At 44.8% G+C, this 22442-nt stretch overlaps 1 protein-coding gene across 9 annotated transcripts in view; it reads right to left on the bottom strand.

Moving 5' to 3' along the window:
- Window positions 1-2908: 2908 nt before the first annotated feature.
- tnikb (TRAF2 and NCK interacting kinase b) overlaps window positions 2909-22442 on the bottom strand; it is a 67714-nt gene continuing 48180 nt past the window's right edge. For 8 of the 9 annotated variants that reach the window (XM_078291290.1, XM_078291294.1, XM_078291296.1 and 5 more), the window contains 11 exons: window positions 20374-20555; window positions 19629-19743; window positions 16011-16119; window positions 14936-15112; window positions 13834-13977; window positions 13534-13668; window positions 12891-12991; window positions 11477-11626; window positions 10109-10268; window positions 6922-7061; window positions 2909-6084 (listed from right to left, as the gene is read on the bottom strand). In XM_078291290.1, the coding sequence (XP_078147416.1) occupies window positions 6001-6084; window positions 6922-7061; window positions 10109-10268; window positions 11477-11626; window positions 12891-12991; window positions 13534-13668; window positions 13834-13977; window positions 14936-15112; window positions 16011-16119; window positions 19629-19743; window positions 20374-20555 (1497 nt within the window). In that variant the 3' untranslated portion in view covers window positions 2909-6000. The remainder of the gene's footprint in view (window positions 6085-6921; window positions 7062-10108; window positions 10269-11476; window positions 11627-12890; window positions 12992-13533; window positions 13669-13833; window positions 13978-14935; window positions 15113-16010; window positions 16120-19628; window positions 19744-20373; window positions 20556-22442) is intronic. The other variant, XM_078291295.1, reaches the window with a different exon arrangement.

Genomic DNA, 22442 nt, shown 5'->3' with positions numbered 1-22442 from the left:
CAGCTCAACTTCCAACTTGTGGACAAAAACGAACACGTTAGCTCGTTAACGCCAATAGCCTGCACAAGGCCTCGGAAAGGCCCGTACGGCCGGGTATCAAAACATCGTGCTTCATCAACTAGCTCGTCACGTGCGGGGGTAATTTTAGGTGTCGTCTTGGAGATTATCCATTAAGACTAACAAGCTAGCTGGCGTGACCGTTACATATGGAGTTTAAACGCAACAACGCCAGATAACGGTACATTTGCAGCTAACGCCACCCACCGCGACCGTCTCAAACGCTTCGGCGAATTAAAATTTGTGTCAAGTTAGTAAGCTAAGCTAATGTTTATAACGCTGACTTGACGTCGGTAAACTAGCCAACATGAGCTACTAGTTACTTCGCATCTACCCAATACCGTTAGCCAACTGACGCCGTTAGCCAGTGCGATGCTAGTTATTCTAGCCATCCATTCAGCTCAGTCTAAACGCAGACGATTGACGCTCAGTCAACAACGGCCGCTGTGTGTCATTTTGTTTGTGCCAATATGACGCCGGATGATAATTTTACCCTGAATTCTCAAACTTAACCGAAATCGACAACGTTAGCGGAGTGAATGACAAGCAAATCCACCGACCGCGCTGCAGGCCGCATGTCCCTTTGATTCGGGTATAAATGATAGAACATGGACCCCACACCCTAACGTTACCCTGCCGCCGCGCACATCAGCCGGCCGCACGGAAAACTTTACTTTCGCTGCGCCCCCACTTCATAGTAAACTACTACACAACCCATTTCATAGCTAACAATCCGTTATCGGTTTATATAAAAGTACATTAAGTTCTCCGTTTATCCCCCATAGCCAGAAACACGCGCCATGCCACACTTACCTTCCAAGAAAAAGAGGACCGAAACTGCGCAAGCGCGGCCAACTTTACTGCAGCATCCGTAGAGAGGGGAGGGGGGGCGTTTATGTGTTCCGGTTGCAGATGGGCAGAAAGGGATGCCAGGTTTGAAGCAAACCTGGCAACCCATCATGACTCAGTGGTTCCCAAAGTGCGGCTCTGAGGGGTTTCCAGGCGGGTCCAGCACCAAAGTGAAGAGCAGTTTCATACTAAAATATCGAGCAGTTTCCTTTCACTGTGATTTCTTTTACTAGAACAGGAGTTTCCAAACGTTTTAATGTCAAGGCTCCTCAAAACAGATACACACTGTTGTCCAGGGAAGATTAAGAAGATTTTTGTTGAAGTGGTCAACTGTTTCTAATGTAGGACAGGCAGCGTGAAAACTGTGATCAAAATACATATTGCTGTATCACTCTGTCACTGTTCTACTGTCAACTGAATGAAATAATAGAAAACAAGGCAACAGTAAACATGTCATCCCCCCCACAGATGATGCAGTCTCCTTCTGCGCCGATCACTGACGAATGTGCCACCTTGTTTTGACTTGTAATTGTAGTGCCCCCCTTGGGCAAATCAGTGTCATTTTTAAAATGTCAAAATGCAATGGTGAGAAGAATCATTTCCCATCAGCGGTGTCTGAGAATTAATAAGAATGAATGGAGGCCAATCCACAGCCAACAAACTTCCTGGTTTTGCTGGGACCTCCTGCAACTCCCTCAGGGACACTTGGGGGTCCCCGGACCTCATTTTTGGGCATATCATAATGACTATTTTGATCATAGGTTTCATTGTGCTCACTTTCCCACACTGCAAAATCAGCAATGTAAATTTAGCTAAGAGTGTAAAAATCAACAGTATGCCAGTGGTTAAGTCCTCAATATTAGAGTTAATTTAACACTTTCAGATAGTTTTGAACAGCCGACCAGCAGCCGTATCTGCTCTGTGATTGGACAATCAACTCTCCAATCAACACTGGTCAACTCCTAATAACTGCCATTGAAAAATCAACTCTTATTAACACTGGAATATTTTCTGTGAACCTATAATTCAAGTTCTAGTGTGTTTATTTGTCATCTACACAGCATACACAGGGTAAACAGTGCAGTGAAATGAGTGTATGCTGGATCCTCTCAGTAAAAAACGAATAGGGAAAATATAATTCACCAAGATAAATAAAGGATTAAAATAAAGAATCCAACTGAAATAGAAAAACAGAAGTTAAAGAGGATAATAAAAAAAAAAGCGCAAGAACACAATATTGTGGTGCATTTTATGTCTAGGAATCAGAGGTGTGATCAAGTCAACTTCGCTTGAGTCCCAAGTCAGTCTCAAGTCTTGAGGCACAAGTCTCAAGTCAAGTCCCAAGTCTAAATGTAGATTACCAAGTCAAGTCCATGTCATTAATGTCAAGTCTCAAGTCTAAATGTAGAACAGAAAGTCAAGTCAGAACAAATCAAGAGTCCAGTATCAATTTAATATCTTAAAGAAAACTAAATATCTAGGACTTTTCAATGCAATATGGTTTTAATAGGATAAAAACTTGGTAAGAGCATCATGAGTTTGATTTCTATAATCAGTTTCAACTTCAATAAATTCAATCATTCCATACAAATTCAGAAAACAGAATTTAAATTCAGTCGTCTGCTGGAACAAATCTCATCACTTTCAATCTAAGTCATTTACACAAACACAAGATCTCAAGTCAAGACTTTAGAAACCTTTTCAAGTCATCAAAGTACAAGTCAGAGTCAAGTCCCAAGTCACCAGAACCCAAGTCAAGTCAAGTCTCAAGTCTTCTCTTCATGCAGCAAGTCAAGTCTCAAGCTATTGGAAGGGGTGTAATGCATCAGTTTGATTGGTCTTCAGCATGAAAACATTTTGGGAACCCTGATTCAGTTTATTAAAATAAAAGGAGAAACAGTATTTAAGGAAACAACAGAGAAAAGTCCAACATGTCAAGTGTGTGAGTGTGTGAGTGTGTGTGTGTGTGTGTGTGTGAAGAAAGAGAGCAGAGGAACTGTGCTGCTGTACAAGGAAAGGACATTTATTGTAGAATTTCGAACATCACAGATGTGTGTTACCAGATTGAGGTTGTCTTTTGATTCGATTCCAGTGATTCAGACAAGGTGAAAACATACACACACATGCATTACACACACACACACACCCGTACACACACACCCGTACACACACGCACCAGTCCACCGGCCCACCTACGCACCCACACACACACTAACAGCCGCACACACGTTCACAGTCTTGATACGTACAAAAATTGAAATACAAATACAAATAATACCACAATAAAAACATTGTATTCTTTTTTTTTCTTTTTTTTTTTAGAAATCCTTATAGCTATTTTCTCTATTCTGTAGAAAGACAACTAAGCTTTAATAAGTGAACAGAATTTTTTTGTCTTTCTCTAAAATGATCAGTAAGATATCATCATAACGAAATGTACTTATATATATTTGTCATCTATGGTTTCTCAGACTGTCCCCGCCTCCCTCCCTTTGCTCACAGGGTGCTTTTGATAAACAGAAACATCCCGCACATGTAAAAAGACTTCAGCTGGCCTAAAACGTCACCGCTTTACACCCATCGCATCCTTTTTGAGATCAATGAACAAGTGAAGAAACGGCAAGTAAAAGAAGGACCGGTTTCTCTCTCACTCTCAGTAGTTTCACCTCCCGATTTCCGGTTTGCAGAGTGTTTACAGACCGTCCCGTGACTGAAACGTCACAGGTTCAACCCCCCCAAAAAAAACCAAGCCAGGGTGTCCGTTAACAGCCAGTGCGTCCCGTCGAAGTGTCCTGGAGCACCGGATAAGAGCGTCAACTGAATACGTAAATGTAATGGGGAAATGCATAATTCTTCTGTCTGCCATCTAGATTTTTCTGATTGTTTATCTTTGGATAGACTTCCAGATGCTAAACTTATCTTGAAACAGTTTGAATTTACAACTCTCGAGCTGATTTGACGGCTAAAAAACAAAACGATAAAAAAAACAGAAATACTGTTGGAAGTCTATCCCCTCATCGCCAAACCTCTACGGCCAGACCACCCAGTGTATTGCCTTTAACTTGTAGATTCGTAACAAGTGATGACAGGTAGAACACGTACGTCTCCATGCAAATGCACAAAAGCAACGAAATAAACAGTGATGAACTAAAGGAGAGAAAGAGTCAACTTGGTACCCGACCCAAATGTTCTGTCTACCCGCTTCGTCGGATCAGAGAAATCTCCCGTCTGAGAGACACTAAAGAACGGACAGATTTACAGAGGCGTGACGAAAAAGCAAGACACACAGCCAGCCTTGTTTTTTTGTTTTTTTCTTCTTCATTGTTCTTCAAACTCTCTTGCTCCGCCACAGTCTGTCCTTTAACATCAAAGTGAGTATTTACACAAGTGCGATGCACACAGAACAGCAGGGATTAGAAACGGTGGAGAAAACCGAGGGGGGGGGGTGGGGAGCGAAAAGTAAAACGTCCAGAGATCGGCAGCTAGACTACGCCGAATTCTTCTTGTGAGAACTGGTGTGAAGGTTTTGTTTTCTGGTGTTGCTGTTGCAGCAATAGTACAATATCTACAGCCTTCCTTTTCCCCTATTCCGGCAGAAAAACACCTAAAGGACACGGTAGCCACAGCAGCTGAACCCGACGACGCCCGCGGAGGATTCACATCGACAAGTGTAAAATGTCCCCGGTCCGCTGCACATTTCCCCCCTATCACACAAACTGCTTATTCATAGTATTTTGGTCCTTGACATATACGAAGATGCACAATTTCAGCAGCAGTCTAACGGTGCGTTCACACTGCAAGCAACAAAGTCACCGGGAATCCGGTCGTTTCCAATAGAGCCGAGCGACCGGGGGAAACTCCTTCGTCATCGGCCGTCAACAGCCAATCAGATTTCCGCGCTTCCTTGTTTCCCTACTGATGTGATTTCGGTTCATGAACTATAGTTCCTCTCGCAAAATGGAGAAAGAACTTGACTACAGCTATTCAGAGCTTCCCAGTTCTCTACAGCTTTTATTTGAAAGACTACAGGAGTAAACATCTAAAAAAAAAACGATGCTTGGAGAACGGTTGCCGGTCGACGGTAAGCTCTTAAGTCGTTTTATTGAGGTTTTTTCGATTAATGCTACCTAAAAAGCAGCGATGTTTACTCGCCAAAACGACGTAGCGATATGAAAGGCAAAACCAGAGCAGCAGAAATACATGATTTGACCGGTCAAAACTTTGTAGCTGCAGACCTACAGGATATCCCACTGAGCACCGGATGTCATTTCAACGTTGCGTCCCTGCTTTAGCTCTCATATAGGCCACGATCTTTTTTTTGCTATGTAGCCTATAGCCCAGTTTTAGACCATGAAGTAAATACATTATTACATATTTAAACAATGCATAAACAGCTGTAAATATCAAAAATATGCACCAGAAGTACAAGATAACGCTTTATTTTTGTCATCTACTCCAGAAGACCTAGTCTAAGATTTCACTTTTAAACCCTATGGAGCCTCATTTTAGCCTCGACGTCTGTAACCATTTACACGTCTTTTAAACGGCTAATTAACGTAAAAATTGCTCAGTGGGATAGTTGCAACCGGAGCCTCTGGCCCCGCCCACAGCTGCTCGGAATAGAGCGACACATCGACCAAGCCGCTCGCAGTGTGAACGGATCATTCTAGACTTGACAGATGTGGCCCTGCGCTACACAGAGAGCCACTCCATAACCCCCATCGATTCCAATGGGGAAGTCCAAGGCTACTCAGCTTGATGTTAGTGTCCTTTCCAGTCAAAACTCTCAAGAAAACAACACACACCGGCCCAACGAAACAGTCCACAGAGAAAGAGAAGGTGTTATCCGTTGACAGTGTGTGGCATCACCGCGGCACCTTAGCACCTTACTGCCCTTCAGCCGCACTGAGGCCCCCGCAGCGCCCCCCAGTGGTCGGAGGGGCAGCTGCGCCGGTGACGCGCTTCCTGTGGTTAAACTTTTCCTCTGGCCGCTCGATCGCCCCCCTCTCGTTCCTCCTGTCATCCCTCCGTCCTCTCTCCCGGGCGGGCGACGTCCGGAGCGAAGGGGAGGGTTGTGGGTCGAAAGGGAAAGGGTTACCAGTTCATCATGGAGCTTCTGTTCAGGGTCATGAAGAAGACTTGGCTGCTGCCTCCGGAGCGGACGGAGGCAAAGAAAACCTGCAGGGGACGAATGTCAGGGAACGTTAGGGTCAGACGGATGTATCGGTTTGCTTATTTATCGGGTCGATATTGACCTTTTATTTAAAATCCCACATCGGCCAGTCAGTGTCATCCACTTCAGATATGATGGAGGATAAGATGCAGTTTGTTTGATTCCACAATCATTGTGTAATTGATCAATACTATACTGGTTGTCTATGGGAAACTCTTAACCAGAACTGATTCTAACGAGACATATTGATCAGATTTCACACACCTATGCAGAAATATGTATTACTGCTGTTTTTATTATCATCATCACCCTGGGTTTCAACTTTAGTCTCCCATGGTCTTCATACTGTTTTAGAGGCTTTTCCACCATGCCAGGATCGAAACACTGAATATATATATTTTTTTTATTTTATTTTGGAATGAAAAATTTTGAATATTGTCACAAAATTGGTATTAGCCTTCAAAAACCCAGAGCGGTCAAAGTGTGTGTGTGTGTGTGTGAAGATGTCTATTCCAAAAATCACTTGCTGAAGTTTATCGTTCAATATTTCTATTAAAAAGCCAACTGTCCTTCATGGGTGTCATAATTTGCTTTAAGTTTGTGCTATCAATCATTTTGTAATTATTTTGCTTACTATGATGCATAACAAATAAAGTTCTATCGTATCGTATCGTAATGTATCACACTGTATCGTATCAATCTTATCATAAGAGTAGGCATGATGTTCACATGGTGGACATCTCATTTTGACACAAATCTATGCACGTAACATGCATGTACACTGTGTAACTCTGTATGTGTGTGTGTGTGTGTGTGTGTGTGTGAGAGACAGCGAGACGCACCTTGTCGTTCCTCTCCGACAGGAACTTCAGTCGCTGAGCTCGCTTGTGCATGAAAACTCCGTCGAGGTGTCCCGTCTCCACGGAGCGGATCTCGATGGCCTTCTCTCCCCAGCCCATGATCTGGTTGGAGTGGATGTAGGCTGCGGGGGCGGGACAGGGGACACACACACAGACAGGGGATTGGACAGGAGAGGGCTCACCACCGGTCTCACACCCAAGCCAATCACACCCGAGGCCACGCCTCCTGGGCCTCGCCTCCGGGAGGAGATTATTGCAGCAGTTTCTGAACGATCGATAAACGGCTTTCTGAGCTCTCCGGCTCAGAAGGGGCTCGGTGTCGGGGATTTGCCTGCCGGCTCGCCACTGATCGGTTTGATGACGATATTTGATTAAAATGAATTATTTTACAGTCAGTGACGGAGCTCTGATGGTATGCTGTCGGCTTGATCTGTGCATGTGCATGTGCTTGATCTGTGCGTGTCTGAGCTCAAAATTGATGCCACCCTTAGAGAGGGTCCAGCTGGCAACACGCACCCTGCTGGGAGGTCTGAGAAATAAACCATTTTATTCCAGTGGAAGCTCTTTGTGCTTTGCTTTTTGCTCTTTTCCCCCCTTAAAAACCAGTTTTGATTTGCTTTCGGGGGACAAAACTGACCCCACCTGCGGAGGAAAGGGATGGGGCAGCAGCTCGTCACAGCATGTGTTTGATAAACGCTACAATGCAGTCCTTTACCGCTTATTTCGGTTTGCGTGAGTATCCATGGTAACATTTGGAGGGGGTGTTCAGTCTGGGAGATGGGGGCTGAGGGCGGGCTTGGTTGTGAGAAACTCTGGTCTGACAATATACACACACATCAGTATTAACCGGAGATGATGTGCTGTCTCCACACAAAACACAACACATAACCGCCACTGCTTCAAGACAGAGACGCAGTCAATCAAACATACATGTCTAATCAATCAGGACATTGTACACTGACATCTGATAATCAGAGAATGGAGGCCGAACGGAAAAACACCGGGGCTTTGACTGACTCGGATCATAAAATCCAAGATCCATCCTTGATGTGCCAGACTCTGCTCAACTCAACCGTGTCCTGTTTCCTTGCCATTTGCTACAACTGAGTGTAGTGCTAAATAATAGATTAATTTAGATGTACTGCAACCTGCTATTTTTTCATGCAGAATTTTCTAGGCCACTGAATCTCATGAGCATCTCTTTCTTTTTCATGGCAAGACATTTTTGCTTTTGTGTTTATTTTTACGAAACAGGAGCCCGCACTATCAAGGATGAAAGAAAGAATGGATACAAGCTGAAATCGCTGTTTGTGATATTTCACCATTAACACTGTCACACAGAACAAGAGGACAGGACCCAACACAAACAACAACGTCCAGACACGAGCATTCCTCCCTACGCTTAGAAAAGAGGTCACTGGAAGAAGTTGGAAGTGAGAAATATATACTGTAAAAAAAGGAGGGGGTTGAGTGTGTGTGTGTGTGTGTGTGTGTGTGATGGGTGAGGAGTAGCGCTCTGTGGGACGTGTTGTTGTTTGCCGTTGATGTACAAGCATGCAGTGGATGGATTTCCAACGCTTAACATTAAAGGAAGACACCAAGGTTTTGGGAGATTTTGTCCCGTTGGTCAACTTACCTGTTAAGTGATGAGAACACAGACACCAAAATCATCCACTGGTCCCCAGTAGATCATTGGCTCTGGTGCTCCATGCTAACACTTTAGCATACACTATGTTGAGTGACAGTAGGCTCCATGCTAACACTTTAGCATACACTATGTTGAGTGACAGTAGGCTCCATGCTAACACTTTAGCATACACTATGTTGAGTGACAGTAGGCTCCATGCTAACACTTTAGCATACACTATGTTGAGTGACAGTAGGCTCCATGCTAACACTTTAGCACACACTATGTTGAGTGATAGTAGGCGACTAGCATTATCCAAAGAAAGACTGAGCTTTTAGTAATAAAAAGCTGTTAATGGTTTTTATTATATGGCCGGTAGATTCATACATTTAAAAGATGAATTATTATTAACTCAATAGCTGATGTCACCAGGTTTATGTTTGGAGCTATTTCGGGTGAGCAACTGTGTATTCATCCGATGCGCAGTGATTTTTAGCTGTACACAGTCTTCCATCACCCACCACCTTCATTTCATATGGAAACAGGTAAAGTAGTCCCAGGCAGTAGATTGTTTTTATATCATATTTTGTGTAAATCTTACCAATCTCCTACACAAAACTGCCAGACTTGGCCACAGATTATTTAAGATTAGCATACTTACTATTTAGCTTTAGAGCTGCTTATTTTCTCACTTTTGAGATAATGCTAGTGGCCTACTATCACTTAACATAGTGTATGCTATAGTGTTAGCATGGAGCTACTATCACTCAACATAGTGTATGCTAAAGTGTTAGCATGGAGCATATTATCACTCAACATAGTGTATGCTAAAGTGTTAGCATAGAGCCTACTATCACTCAACATAGTGTATGCTAAAGTGTTAGCATGGAGCCTATTATCACTCAACATAGTGTATGCTAAAGTGTTAGCATGGAGCATATTATCACTCAACAGTGTATGCTAAAATAATGGCATGGAGCCTACTATTACTCAACATAGTGTATCACTCAACATAGTGTATGCTAAAATGTTAGCATTGAGCCTACTATCACTCAACATAGTGTATCACTCAACATAGTGTATGCTAAAGTGTTAGCATGGAGCACCAGAGCCAATCATCTACCAGGGACACATGGATGATTTTGGTGTCTATGATCTCATCACTTAACGGGTAAGCTGACCAACAGGACAATCTCCCAAAAACTTGGTGTGCTCCTTTCAGCAGGTGCTAACATGAGTGAGCCTACAGTACTTTGGCAGCTTGTTTTGGGGTGTAATCGACAGGCATAAGCTGGGGAACAGAGAAAGAACGAAGAGGAGGAGCATGTTTCAGCCTCAGGTGAGAGAGAGAGAGAAGTTTGGCGAGGGAAAGCGAAAGGAAGGAAGAGAGGGGAGGAGTGTTGTTTTGAGTGAACGGAGAAGAGGGGGGTAGTAGCAGCAGTAGAGTGTAGGTAGTGAAGGTGACAGATGATCTGCTGAGACCGCTAAGAGAGGTCAGAGGTCAGGGGGAGGAAGATCAAGCGAGCTGATTGGTTGACGTACCGACGGAGGTGGGCATCTCGCCCCACTGCAGCACCACGTCTTTGGTGATGCGTCCGTAGGTGTTGACGTAGACGCCCTCGTCCTCGTAGCACAGCAGCATCTCCATGCCGTCCGTCTTGGGCAGAACCACGATGGCGTGGGGGGTCACCTGACTCTGAATCTGCCGGGGCGACACACGGGAGGGGTTGGAGGGTGGGTGGGGGGTTGTGGTTGAGGGGGGGGGGGGCGGGGTTTGGAAGGAGCTGGCGTGAGCCTCGAGGGGGGGGGGGGGGGGGGTTTGGCCAGCCCGGGGGGGATGGCACACAGAGCACGACCCTCTCTCCATTTCCTCGTTTATGTCTGCTTGTGGCTAACTCTCTCTCTCTTGTGGCCAGCGCCCCCTTGACTCCGCCCCCTCCCCCGCCCCCCCCCGCTCCTCCTCCCCATTCCCCACCTTGAGAGAGAAGAAACTGCTGCAACAATAGAGTCTCCCGCTCCCCAGCCACGCAATCGCCATGGAAACAGACATGAGCGCAGCGTGATTCAAGACACACCGCTGCCGAAAACAATGTGAGGCGGTTGCTGTGGTTACCGTCTCCTTCCTCCCCCCGTCCATCTCTGACTGTAACCAGACTGCTGGGGTTAGAAGTGGAGGCTGGTTCACTCACTCACTCACTGATTCACTCACTCACTTGTTCTCTTACTTACTCATTCATTCACTTGCTCACTTACTCATTCACTCACTTGTTCCCTTACTCACTCGCTCACTCAGTCATTCACTCACTCACTTGTTCCCTCCCTCTCACTCATTCACTCATTCATTTGCTCGCTCGCTCACAGTTATTCACTCACTCACTTGTTCCCTCCCTCTCACTCATTCACTTGTTCCCTCACTCGCTCACTCACTCATTCACTTGTTCCCTCAATCGCTCACTCATTCATTCACTTGTTCCCTCACTCACTCATTTACTTGTTCCCTCACTCACTCATTCACTTGTTCCCTCACTCGCTCACTCACTCACTCATTCACTTGTTCCCTCACTCGCTCACTCACTCATTCACTCGTTTCCTCACTCACTCACTTGTTCCCTCACTTGCTCACTCATTCATTCACTCATTCACTTATTCATTCACTCACTCACTCATTCATTCACTCATTCACTTATTCATTCACTCACTCACTGACTCACTCATTCACTAACTTACACAATAACACAATCTTGTATTAAAAACATAGCAATGCAATTTTTTTTTTTTTTTTTTTTACTATGTTCAATGCAACACGCCATCATTCAGATACATATCCATCTCTTTCTCTCTCTCTCAAACACACACACACACACACACACACACCCACACACACACACACACACACACTGTGACTCTTACGTGGGAGGGGATGTAGATGTCGTAGGGGTTTCCAGAGTCCACATCAATGACATGGAAGCCTACACTTGAGCCGTAGATAACCTTTAACCTCTGACCCTCCTCCACGGTCAGGTCAACCAGCTGGGGACGGTGCTGCAGGTCGGTGAACGACTGGGAGAGAGAGAGAGAGAGAGAGAGACAGAGATTTAATGTTATTTAATGAAACACCTCATGTACGACTAAAAGCACCTTAAAAACCACCAATCTCATACCCACCCACACACACACACACACACACACACACACACAAACACGCACAGCGCAGTCACAGCAACAACAAAACTGAATGAACCGAAAACTAAAAAGCCTGAAGCCCACACAAGCACATTCATCATTCAAATACAAACAGTCCCATCTTGAGACAGAAAAAGACACAGAGAGAGTTGACATCCCTTTATTGACCAAATAAAGGAGTATGTCATGGCCAGTTTCCTCTCAAATACATAAGCCAAGTAATGGAGGCTTTGCAGCTGCATCATAAATCTTCCAGCAACCGTGTCTGCCACCATCATGGAGGTCCACTGGAGAATTGGCTGTGTGTAAATAATGGCTAAATATAACAACCAGGCTAGAAAAAAGAGAGCTAGCTGTTGCAGCTTGTTGTGGTGTGGCTGTAGATCCATTCAGTAACGTTCTCAGTAAAAGTGAATAGTGTGATGAGGTGGATTTGTTTCCAAATGTAGGTTACTGTGACACAGTAAACTGTCTTGTCTTTAGCCCTAGTCTCTACTCCAAAACACTCTGAGTTGTAGCTTGAGAAGAGTCAGCTCAGTTAACCTGAACAAACTGTTAGCTAGCTAACTAGCCAGCAAACACACTGATGTTAATGTGAACATGTGCTGCTAGTGCTAACGTTTGCTTCTAATAGATATGTTAGCTAGATACAGTATGTTAGCACAGATCTGATGTTTTTACAGTGGTGGTTAACTGGGCGCTAAGATTATCTAAACGCAAAATCAATCGGACAAGTCTGCGTTGAAACCACCTAGGTTGCGTTATTGTGGGCGGGGCTCCAAACCTTTTGAAGCAGTTTGTGCAAATTTAGCGGATGAAAAGTTAGCGGGTGACTTGTACCTGTGCTCCGTCAAAAGTTCTAAAACTAGTTTTAACTTTTTTGATGGACTGGGTTGAGATATTTTCAGGCACTGAGCTGTCAATCCATGTCATCCGTCAACACACTGAAATACATGGGGTATTGTCTGTTTTTTGACGTAGCAGAAATGCTGATGTGAACATCTCAAATACATCCTGACATTGGCCTGATTCCACCATGACAGAGAGAGAGAGAGAGAGAGAGAGGAAGAGATATGATTAGGGCATGAACATAATGTGAATGTGTGTGTGTGTGTGTGTGTGTGTGTGTTGCATGTCTTACCTTGAAGGCCATAAACTTGTGGTAGGGTTTAGGAGCCCAGGCGTAGATCTCCACCGCGTTCTTCAGAGCAATCACCAAGAATTTAATCCTCTCATACTTCACTGCAGGAGAAGAGCGGAGATTTTAGGAACCAGCACATAAATACACAAACTACATTTACTGTATTACTGAAGCGTTGTAATTTACTTTTTTTGGTGTACACACTTTCTCTCAACCTGCCTCGCCTACTTCATTTCTACTTCGGTTTGTGATGTCCTACGTTTCCCACAATCCCTTTAGACGGAGTGTCCCATTCAGCTGAGGGTTATATGTGTAGGTGGGGGAGAGAAGAGTTTTTCCAATCGAGAATACAATCGGGAGTTGTGCCCCTTACTCAAAACCCAACATGTCTTGTGGCTGCATTGCATTCTGGTCTATTTCCTGCTCCTGTCGGTAGAGAAATTGTCTCAAAAAGAGGAGTCTTTGGTGTGCTTTTTTAAGGATGGTGGTGGTGTTGGTCTCCCATTTCAAGGAGGAGGAGATTGTCACGCCCAAGAGTTTATAGTTCTCCACCTGCTCGATTTCCTGGTTGTTAATTGAACTCCCTCTAAACTCCCTCACAACACACACACACACACACACACACACAGATGAGGTGTCGTACCGACTTTGTAGTGCACGCAGCCCTCCAGCTCCCCCACAGTGATCCAACCCTGTTTCTTTTCCACTTCGGGGTCGTTGTGTAATATCCTGTTCCTCAGCCAGGACAGGTAGTAAACACGCAGCTTGTTCTTCTTCCCTGGGTGGACAGAAGAGAGGGAAGTCTGTTAGAGCAAAGAGAACAATCCAATTCTTCTCCCTTCAAAATCACAGAAAACACTAAGGCAACACTTTACTACCAGATTTCAGCATGCAGTAGAACAAGACAAACTCGATTAATTAGGTTTAGGAGAAGCGAGCCGACCTGAGATGGTCACCAGGACGTTGAGTCCCTCCAGGACGTCCATCTGCTGGAAGCGCCGTCGGTTGATCAGGTTGTAAACTTTCCCCTGACCGCTCCGGTCCAGCAGCATCAGACCGTTCTCCGTCCCCACCAGCAGGTTCACTCCTGCACGCACACACACACACACACACACACACACACACACACATTCGTTTTCAGTGAAAAAGGAGAGAAACTGGAGCAATAGCAGCCTTTATTGTGCAAACATTTTGACATCAACTGTGTCTTCATCAGAGTCAAATTCACATTCGTTTTCATTTACTGTGTGAGCGGACATCTGTTTGTGATTGAACAAACTGTGACTGAATAGCCACAAAGATTTAGAACAACTCTCCTGAGGAAATTAGCAAACCCCTGTTTCTTTAAACACTTTTGTATTTCATCACCAACTTTTTGCTGGCATTATGCTGCAGTCGTATTTGTCTGATGGGAGACCAACATGGTTTGACTCCAACTTAACGAGTTATGGGCATCAAGGGAGTCATCAGTGTAAAACGTCCCTTTATTATAGCTGATTGTTAGTTGATGTGTTTGCTTTGCTTTTATTTTACAGTACTTTGCAACTTTGTGAAGAAAAGTGTATTATAAATATAGATAAATACACATAAATATACATTAATACTCTTCTCCAGAGCAACGTACAAGTGCATCAGTAGAAAAATAGAAAAACAACTTTGCAAGAAGCCAATTGTAAGCAGAGTCATAGTGCCCTCTTCTTCTTCTTCTTCTTCTTCTTAATATTATCATGCTTTAATCATAATAATAATAATACATTTTATTTGTATGGCGCTTTTCTAAATACTCAAAGACGCTTTACATAGTAAAGGAGATACGCAAAACAAAAATATCAGAAATATCAATGAATAAGACAGAGAATAAAACATTTCAAATAGAGAGAAAGACAAGAAAGTTAAAATTAAAAGACCAAGAGGCTGTTAGAGATTAAAAGCAGTTTTAAAAAGGTGTGTTTTAAGGGATTTTTTGAACGTGGAGAGTGAGGAACAGTCTCTACTCGTGTTTTAGTGACAGTCTGCATGTATCTGTTGTTTCCGGTGCCTCTCACCCCAGAGTGCTGCGCAGAGGATCTCAGAGTTGAAGCGTTTCTTGTACTTGCGGATCTCGGGCGTGTCGCTGTGCGGTCTGATGTTGGTGGGGTTGACGTTGACCACGGAGATCTTCCTGGCCTCGTTCAGCCGGGCCTGCTCCTGCTCCTGCCTCAGCAGCTCGTCAGCGAACAGCGCTGCAGTCCAACACACACACACAGTATACTGATGGAACGTAACGTAACGTAACGCCGTTTCGTGGATGATTTCACCCAAAGCGCCTTACAGTAAATACACTCTAACCCTGGCAGAGTTAGTGCCATGCTCTGTCCACTGAGCTGCACATGAGCACATGGTGGAAATAGGTAGAAGAACATGGATAATAGTCTTAGTTCATTATATTTGACAAGTAAATGATGAAGACAAAGCACAGAAATCTAACTTAAAGCTTAAAACTCCAGCTATTTTCAACCTGGACCCTATCTTCTCATCTTTTTCCATCACACCAGTCAATTCTAACCAACATTTTGTAAATTGCTTCACTATAAAGCTGCTTAAATCTTGTTTGCCTGGGTGTGGCTCTCCAATCCAGTCCTACCGGGCCAATGGACGCTCCAAAAATCAACCACAAAAGCACCCAAAGCAAAAGTCTTTTTCAACATGTTGATGCTTGTTCTGAAATCACACATCTGCAAAAAGAAGTAGATGAAAATGATCTAAAGTCGGGCCTTTCTCGTACAGTTTTGATGCTACCTCGGTCATTTCTTTAGCACTTCATGAGCCGATGCAAGACTTAAGTAGCTCTACAGTGAAGCAATGGACGGGATTTTGGTTAGAATCGATCGGTATGATGGAAAAAGATGGGAACATAGGGTCCGGGTTGGAAATGGGTTATGCTTTATGTAAAAAAAAAAGTAGAGCAGATCATATAACTGTCACATATGATCATATAAAAGCACATTTTATGGAGATAGAACGAGTTGTAGATTTTGTTGAAGATAGTCACGGTTCCTATTTCATCAGCTAAATTTCAGTATTTATTTAATTCCTATTTCCCTAGAACAACGCGAGGCCATGTTCAGTGAGGATACGCACCTGAGGCAGAGTTTTCATCGTCATCATCAGTCGGGGAGGTTCCATACACCCTCGGATCAACGAATGGAGTGAAGGAAGACTTGGAGCCTCCGCTGCTGCTCATCCCATACTGAGAAAAAATAAATCTACAGTCAGTCAAATGTTTATACTCCACTTTTACAACTGAGAGCAGTTGGATGGGTCGCTAGTGTGGGGAAAACAGTTAAACCACGGTAGGAAGACTGAGCGTAATGGATACAGGTAACTGCTAAAATAAAGGAAACATACAGTGTATTTGGTGTGTTAATAAGGTATTTGGACACAACGAGCCACCGGAGCAACTTTAAAGTGCCTTGGCATCTATTCTACAAGCGTCTTGGACTCTAATGTCTAATGACCCCTCATTTTGGTCTTGTCGTCCCGGATGATTCCACTTCCATCAGGATAGATGCTTTCAATTAACTTGGTTTCCCTCATTTACCAAAGTGTTTCCTTTATTTTGTCAGCTACCTGCATCACGTGCTTCAGGCAGACAAATGTGACCACACACAGTCAGAGAAAGGATCAGAGGCTGGAAGAGAGAGAGAGAGGGATCAGACGAGTGGAGCAGGTAGGGAGGAAATCCAGACTGGTCCATCTGTGGGGAAAGGAGGCAAAGGAGGCGAAGCAGGATCGAGGTTTACTGGGAAGGGCAGGAAATTAAAGGTGCTGCATTTAGCATTTAGTGTTTCTCCAGATTAAGAACATAAACCCTGTTGCTTCTTGTCCCCCCCTCTCTCCCTCCCTGGCGTCGCTCAGGGTGCGTTTGTTTTGAAGAGCAAGGAGAAGGATAAGAGACGATAACAGCCCTTGATCACAGTGAATATGCCTTCCAATGAGGCTAACGTGAAGCTAACGTGAAGCTAACGTGAAGCTAACATGAAGCTAACGTGAAGCTAACGTTAAACTATGCAGTTAAAATAGTGGAACTTGTGTATTACTTGCGAAGTAAAACGGTTCCTGTTTTGTGCCATAAAGCAATCTTCCTTTGTGCCGAAAAGCAATCCAACAGCTTTCCTGTGAAATCCGACCTGGTGTCAAAATGTGAAATGTAAGATGGAGTAACGTTATAGAGGCTGGTAGAGGATGCTGATCTTCTTGACGATGCTCTTTTGTTTGTTTACAGTAATTATACTAATATCTCAAAATGAATGGTACATCTCAAAACTCACTAGCCACTTTCGCTTTTCTACTAGCCAGCTAGACTTTTAGAAAACAGGATCTCCAAATGATGGTTGGTTACCTAACAAAGGGGCAGGTAGAGGAAACACACCTGCTAGCCAAAATTTACTAGCATTTGACTGGTGGCTGCTGCTAATTTCCCACCCTGATAAAAGACTGTGAGGGGAAACAACTAGTTTATAGGGGTTGTGGGCGGGTGTAGAGGGTGACAGGGTGACAGGGTGCCGGTCTGTCAGGGTCAGGTGTGGGTGCTGGGCTGACAGTAGGGTGCTGGGCTGACAGTAGGGTGCTGGGCTGAGAGGGTGCTGGGCTGACAGGGTGCTGGGCTGACAGGGTGCTGGATGGACAGTAGGGTGCTGGGCTGACAGTAAGGTGCTGGGCAGACAGGGTGCTGGGCTGACAGTAAGGTGCTGGGCAGACAGGGTGCTGGGCTGGCAGGGTGCTGGGCTGACAGTAAGGTGCTGGGCAGACAGGGTGCTGGGCTGGCAGGGTGCTGGGCTGACAGGGTGCTGGGCTGACAGTAGGGTGCTGGGCAGACAGGGTGCCGGGCTGACAGGGTGCTGGTCTGACAGTAGGGTGCTGGGCTGACAGGGTGCTGGGCTGACAGGGTGCTGGGCTGACAGTAGGGTGCGGGGCTGACAGTAGGGTGCGGGGCAGACAGGGTGCTGGGCTGACAGGGTGCTGGGCTGACAGTAGGGTGCGGGGCTGACAGTAGGGTGCAGGGCAGACAGGGTGCTGTGCTGACAGGGTGCTGGGCTGACAGTAGGGTTCTGGGCTGACAGGGTGCTGGGCTGACAGTAGGGTGCTGGGCTGACAGGGTGCTGGGCTGACAGTAGGATGCTGGGCTGACAGGGTGCTGGGCTGACAGTAGGGTGCTGGGCTGACAGGGTACTGGGCTGACAGTAGGGTGCTGGGCAGACAGGGTGCTTGGCTGACAGTAGGGTGCTGGGCTGACAGGGTACTGGGCTGACAGGGTGCTGGGCTGACAGTAGGGTGCTGGGCAGACAGGGTGCTGGGCTGACAGGGTGCTGGGCTGACAGGGTGCTGGGCTGACAGTAGGGTGCTGGGCTGACAGGGTGCTGGGCTGACAGGGTGCTGGGCTGACAGTAGGGTGCTGGTCAACCTACTTGGGCCCCAGAGCCATCGCCTGGGGAGACCAGGGGGGAGGTGCTTTGCTGCACCAAATCGGGCAGATTGGCGTTGCCAGGGAACAGATTAGTGTTGCCGGGGAAACCATTGCTGGCTGTAGAGCTCCGCCTCCTTTCCCCATGTTTCTGGAAAAGAGAGGAAGAGAAGGACGGGCTACTCTAGAAACTGAGCTGCACTGGGACTCAGTTCAGATGCAGGGAGCTAGACTCAGGCTTGTGTTAGAGGGGAAGTAGGAGCCTGTTGTGGAGGGGAGGGGTGGGGGGGGGGGCAGTGTGTGTGTGTGTGTGGGTGGGGGGTGTCGGGGGCGGGGGGGTGGGAGGGGGCGCGGCTGTGGCTGAATCCAGTGTGAAGCAGAGACCCAGAAGCATGGAGGCTTTTCAACAATAGGCTTCAAAGCAAACATTAGGTACCACACATGTAAACGTATGTTTATGTTTCATATACAACACACACACACACACACACACACACACACACACACACACACTATGCACATGCACACACACACACATCATCTACACACACCATCTACACACACACTTGGGTTAGATCAATATGGGTTTCTGAAGGCCAATAGCCATACTGATATTTTTGGATTGAAGCTGCCAATAGCCGCTATTTTGTGCTGATATTCAATATCTTTAAATTTGACTATTGTTATGCCAAAACAATCCAAAAAATTACAAGTATTCAGTGTTTCCCCCCAGAGTTTTCTTCTCGTCAGGGTGGAAAAGCCTCTGAAACAACATTTAGAGCATCATGGGACACTAAAACTATCCACTGAAACCTCAAAAATAATAATAATAATGATAAAAAAAACATATAAATGCATACAACCAGTGAAGTATCGATCAATTACACAATAAATATGTAATCAATCAAACTGAATCATATCCATCATATCAGAGGTGGATGACACTGACTGGATGATATATAAATATCAATACATCATATATATTAACCAATATATTGGCAAACCAATAAATCAGTCTACCCTAATACACAGCCAAGATGAGAGATCAGACTAACCCTCCTCTCTCAACACGCGGCGGTCACACACACCCACACACACACACACACACACCCACACACACACACACACACACACACACACACACATCAATGCAGCAGTGGAAACAAAACAGAAAAGAGCCACGCATGCAGAGCTGGTGAAAGAGCGTCTGAGTGCTCAGTGTCGCTTTCTGCGCAGTCAGCAAGGCTAAAATCCCAGGTCAAAGGTCAGAGCGCCGGCGCTGAGAGGCCGCTCACCTCACGCATCATCAGGGTGCCGTCCTGCGAGCTGTTCCCGTACAAGTCGCCATGCGAGTCGTTATGACCGCCCATCATGCCGAAGGACTCGTTCGCACTCTGACTCGCAGCCGGCCTGAAACACAGATGTAGCCATTTAGTTTTTAATCTCTTTTTTATCAATTTATTTATTTATTTCAACCATTTGTCTTTTTTTTAATCTCCTTTTTTATATATTTTACATTTCCTTGTTTTAATGCCTTTTTGTAAATCACTTTGTAAACTGCTTAGATAAGTGATATATAAATAAAGTATTATTATTATATTTTTATTATTGTATGCTTTTAAGTAGGGATCACAGAACATATAATATAAATATTGAATGGAAATTTTGCGCCAAAATTCAATATCTTTAAATTTGACCTTTTTATGCTCCAAAAATTACAAGTATTAAGTATTACCTTTACCCCAGAATTTTATTCTTGGCAGGAAAAACGTTAAACAAAGAATTCATTTTCAAAAATATTTTCAACAATTAAATGATTAAATAAAATATGAAAAGAAAAGAAAAATTAATTGCAGGTTTCACAGACTGTTTCATGGAGCTTTTATGTAGTTTTTGTGTCCTCCATCATATAAGAGGTGAACGACATTGATCTGATATTTCATAAAAGCCCAGTATTGACCTTTTATTTATATATCAGCAAGCCGATACATCAGTCTAATCCTAACACACACACACACACACAGACACACACACACTCACATAATGCGGGGTATGTCGCTGACGGCCACGGTCCCGTCGTTCGTCCCGCCCTCTCCCTCCTCGTCCTCGCTGCTGTGGGACTCCTCACTGGACGATGAGTAGTCCGTCACTTTGACGGGCGGGCGGCTCGTCTCCTCGCCCTGCCGCAGCTCCCGCAGCTCCTTGGCCAGAGCCGTCAGGTCCTGCAGGGGGAAAAAAAACCAGGGCGAGCGTCACCGACAAGAAGTGTGACGTCACAGATTCAGCAGCTCCTGGGTGTTCACCAGAACCGGGATTTCAAAGCCGACACTCGAGTCCTGGCGGAGAAGCTTTGGGAAGAACGGACTCCACAGGAAGGCGAGCACAGAGGACGCGGTTATAAATGTTTCAGATGCAGCGCATGCTTGCATTCACGCAATCACGCAATAAACACAGATGCCCATTTTTCTAACTGTTTCTGTTTCAACCATCATGAAAGTACACTGTATTCTGTAGCGCTGCTGATTCAGTTTATTAGTTTATCCTAGCTACCTAGTTACCATTAGATTAGAAGATTTGTTTTCAATAAGAGGAAAAGTATAAAAACAGATGGAGAGGATGTTCCAACCATCTAAATAAAAGAAACAAAGCTGGAAAAGCCGGTGTATTTCTGACTGAACTGAGATACTGAAACTATAAATGGGCAAAATAAGAGAAAGGAAACCAGGAAATTAATTGTTAAGGGACATGAAGTTCAACTGTATTTAATAAAGCAGATAGGATGCAGAACCCTATTCTGTATTCACCATGCAGTGCTAAGAAACTTGTCATTACATGGTGAAAAAAATAAGACCTCTAACAGCTGTATTTCAGACATTTCAATATATTTTAAGGCCTTTTCAGACTTTTTAAGGATACCCTGAAATATTTTTGGTAGCAACATGCCGGCACTTGGTGCTATGAAGCTTTCAAAACCAACAAAAAAGAAGAAGAAAAGAGGAGGAGGAGGTTTTACTTTTTGTGGCACAATGAAAGGTTTTGGTAAGATATTGCAGTACAGATGTTTTTTTTTTATTAGGCAGCTAATCACGAAAATTGTTTTTTTGGGAGGGGCAGCAGGACAGTGCAGGGAGAGAAGGAGAGTCGAACAACAGATGCCACCATGCCTCAGTGGAGGAGGGTCAGGGGTTAAGGGTCAAAGGTCAGGGAAATCACTCCTTGGGACATTGGGACATTCCATAGTTAGCAGAGAGGTTAGCAAGAGGAAGCTGGTCGTGCATGTGAAGAGGAGGATGGGGGGGGGCGGAGGTGTGTGGAAGAGACGGGGGGGGGGTCTTATGTTGTCTTACCAACTCCTCCTGATGACAGAGAGAAGGGATAAAATGAGGAAAGAGAGAGAGAGAGAGAGAGAGAGAGAGAGAGAAAGAGTGAATGGGGAAATGAACAATGAGCGAGTGGAAAGGTCTAAAGTGATACAGGAAATGTTAAAGGATAAGGCCGGTGTTTTTTAATGCATTGCTTACCGTCAACAAATCCTATGAAAATAACAAAATCAGCAATGAATTTGTTTTGCCAACAAATCTCGTCCATGTAGCCGGTGCCCAGTGCAGCCTCATGTCCCAGCAGCCATAGAACTCCATTGTATTAAAAAAAGATTAAAAACCCGTCACAGAGCCATGCTGCTGCTCTGCAACATATTTCATCATCACGATGCACCGGGCCGGCCGACTTTTTCCTCAAACAACTTAATAAGCCAACCGTAAACACTGCGATCTCAGGAAAGTAGTTCCGTAGCACCAAAATAGTCCCCGGTGTAATAAAGAATTTGTTCCCGTTTGAATTTGATTTGGTAATAACTACAACAGCCTGACTTTTCGTGGTAACAGTTAGCGATTTTTAAAATGTAAACTATGTCTTTGTGAGCTGTATTTAAAGGTTTTTAGCTTACAATTGGAGCCAATGACTTCCGGGTTGACGGCTAAAAACGGTACGTGGGAAGTCAGAAAGTAACGGGAGTAGAGCAAACGCATTGTTGATTTTGTTATTTTCATAGGATTTGTTGACGGTAAGCCATGCATTAAAAAACACCGGCCTTAATCCTTTAAGTGAAT

This window comes from Centroberyx gerrardi, chromosome 22, assembly GCF_048128805.1.
Source record: "Centroberyx gerrardi isolate f3 chromosome 22, fCenGer3.hap1.cur.20231027, whole genome shotgun sequence".
Lineage (NCBI taxonomy): Eukaryota > Metazoa > Chordata > Actinopteri > Beryciformes > Berycidae > Centroberyx > Centroberyx gerrardi.
This window is presented reverse-complemented; position numbering and strand designations above follow the sequence as displayed.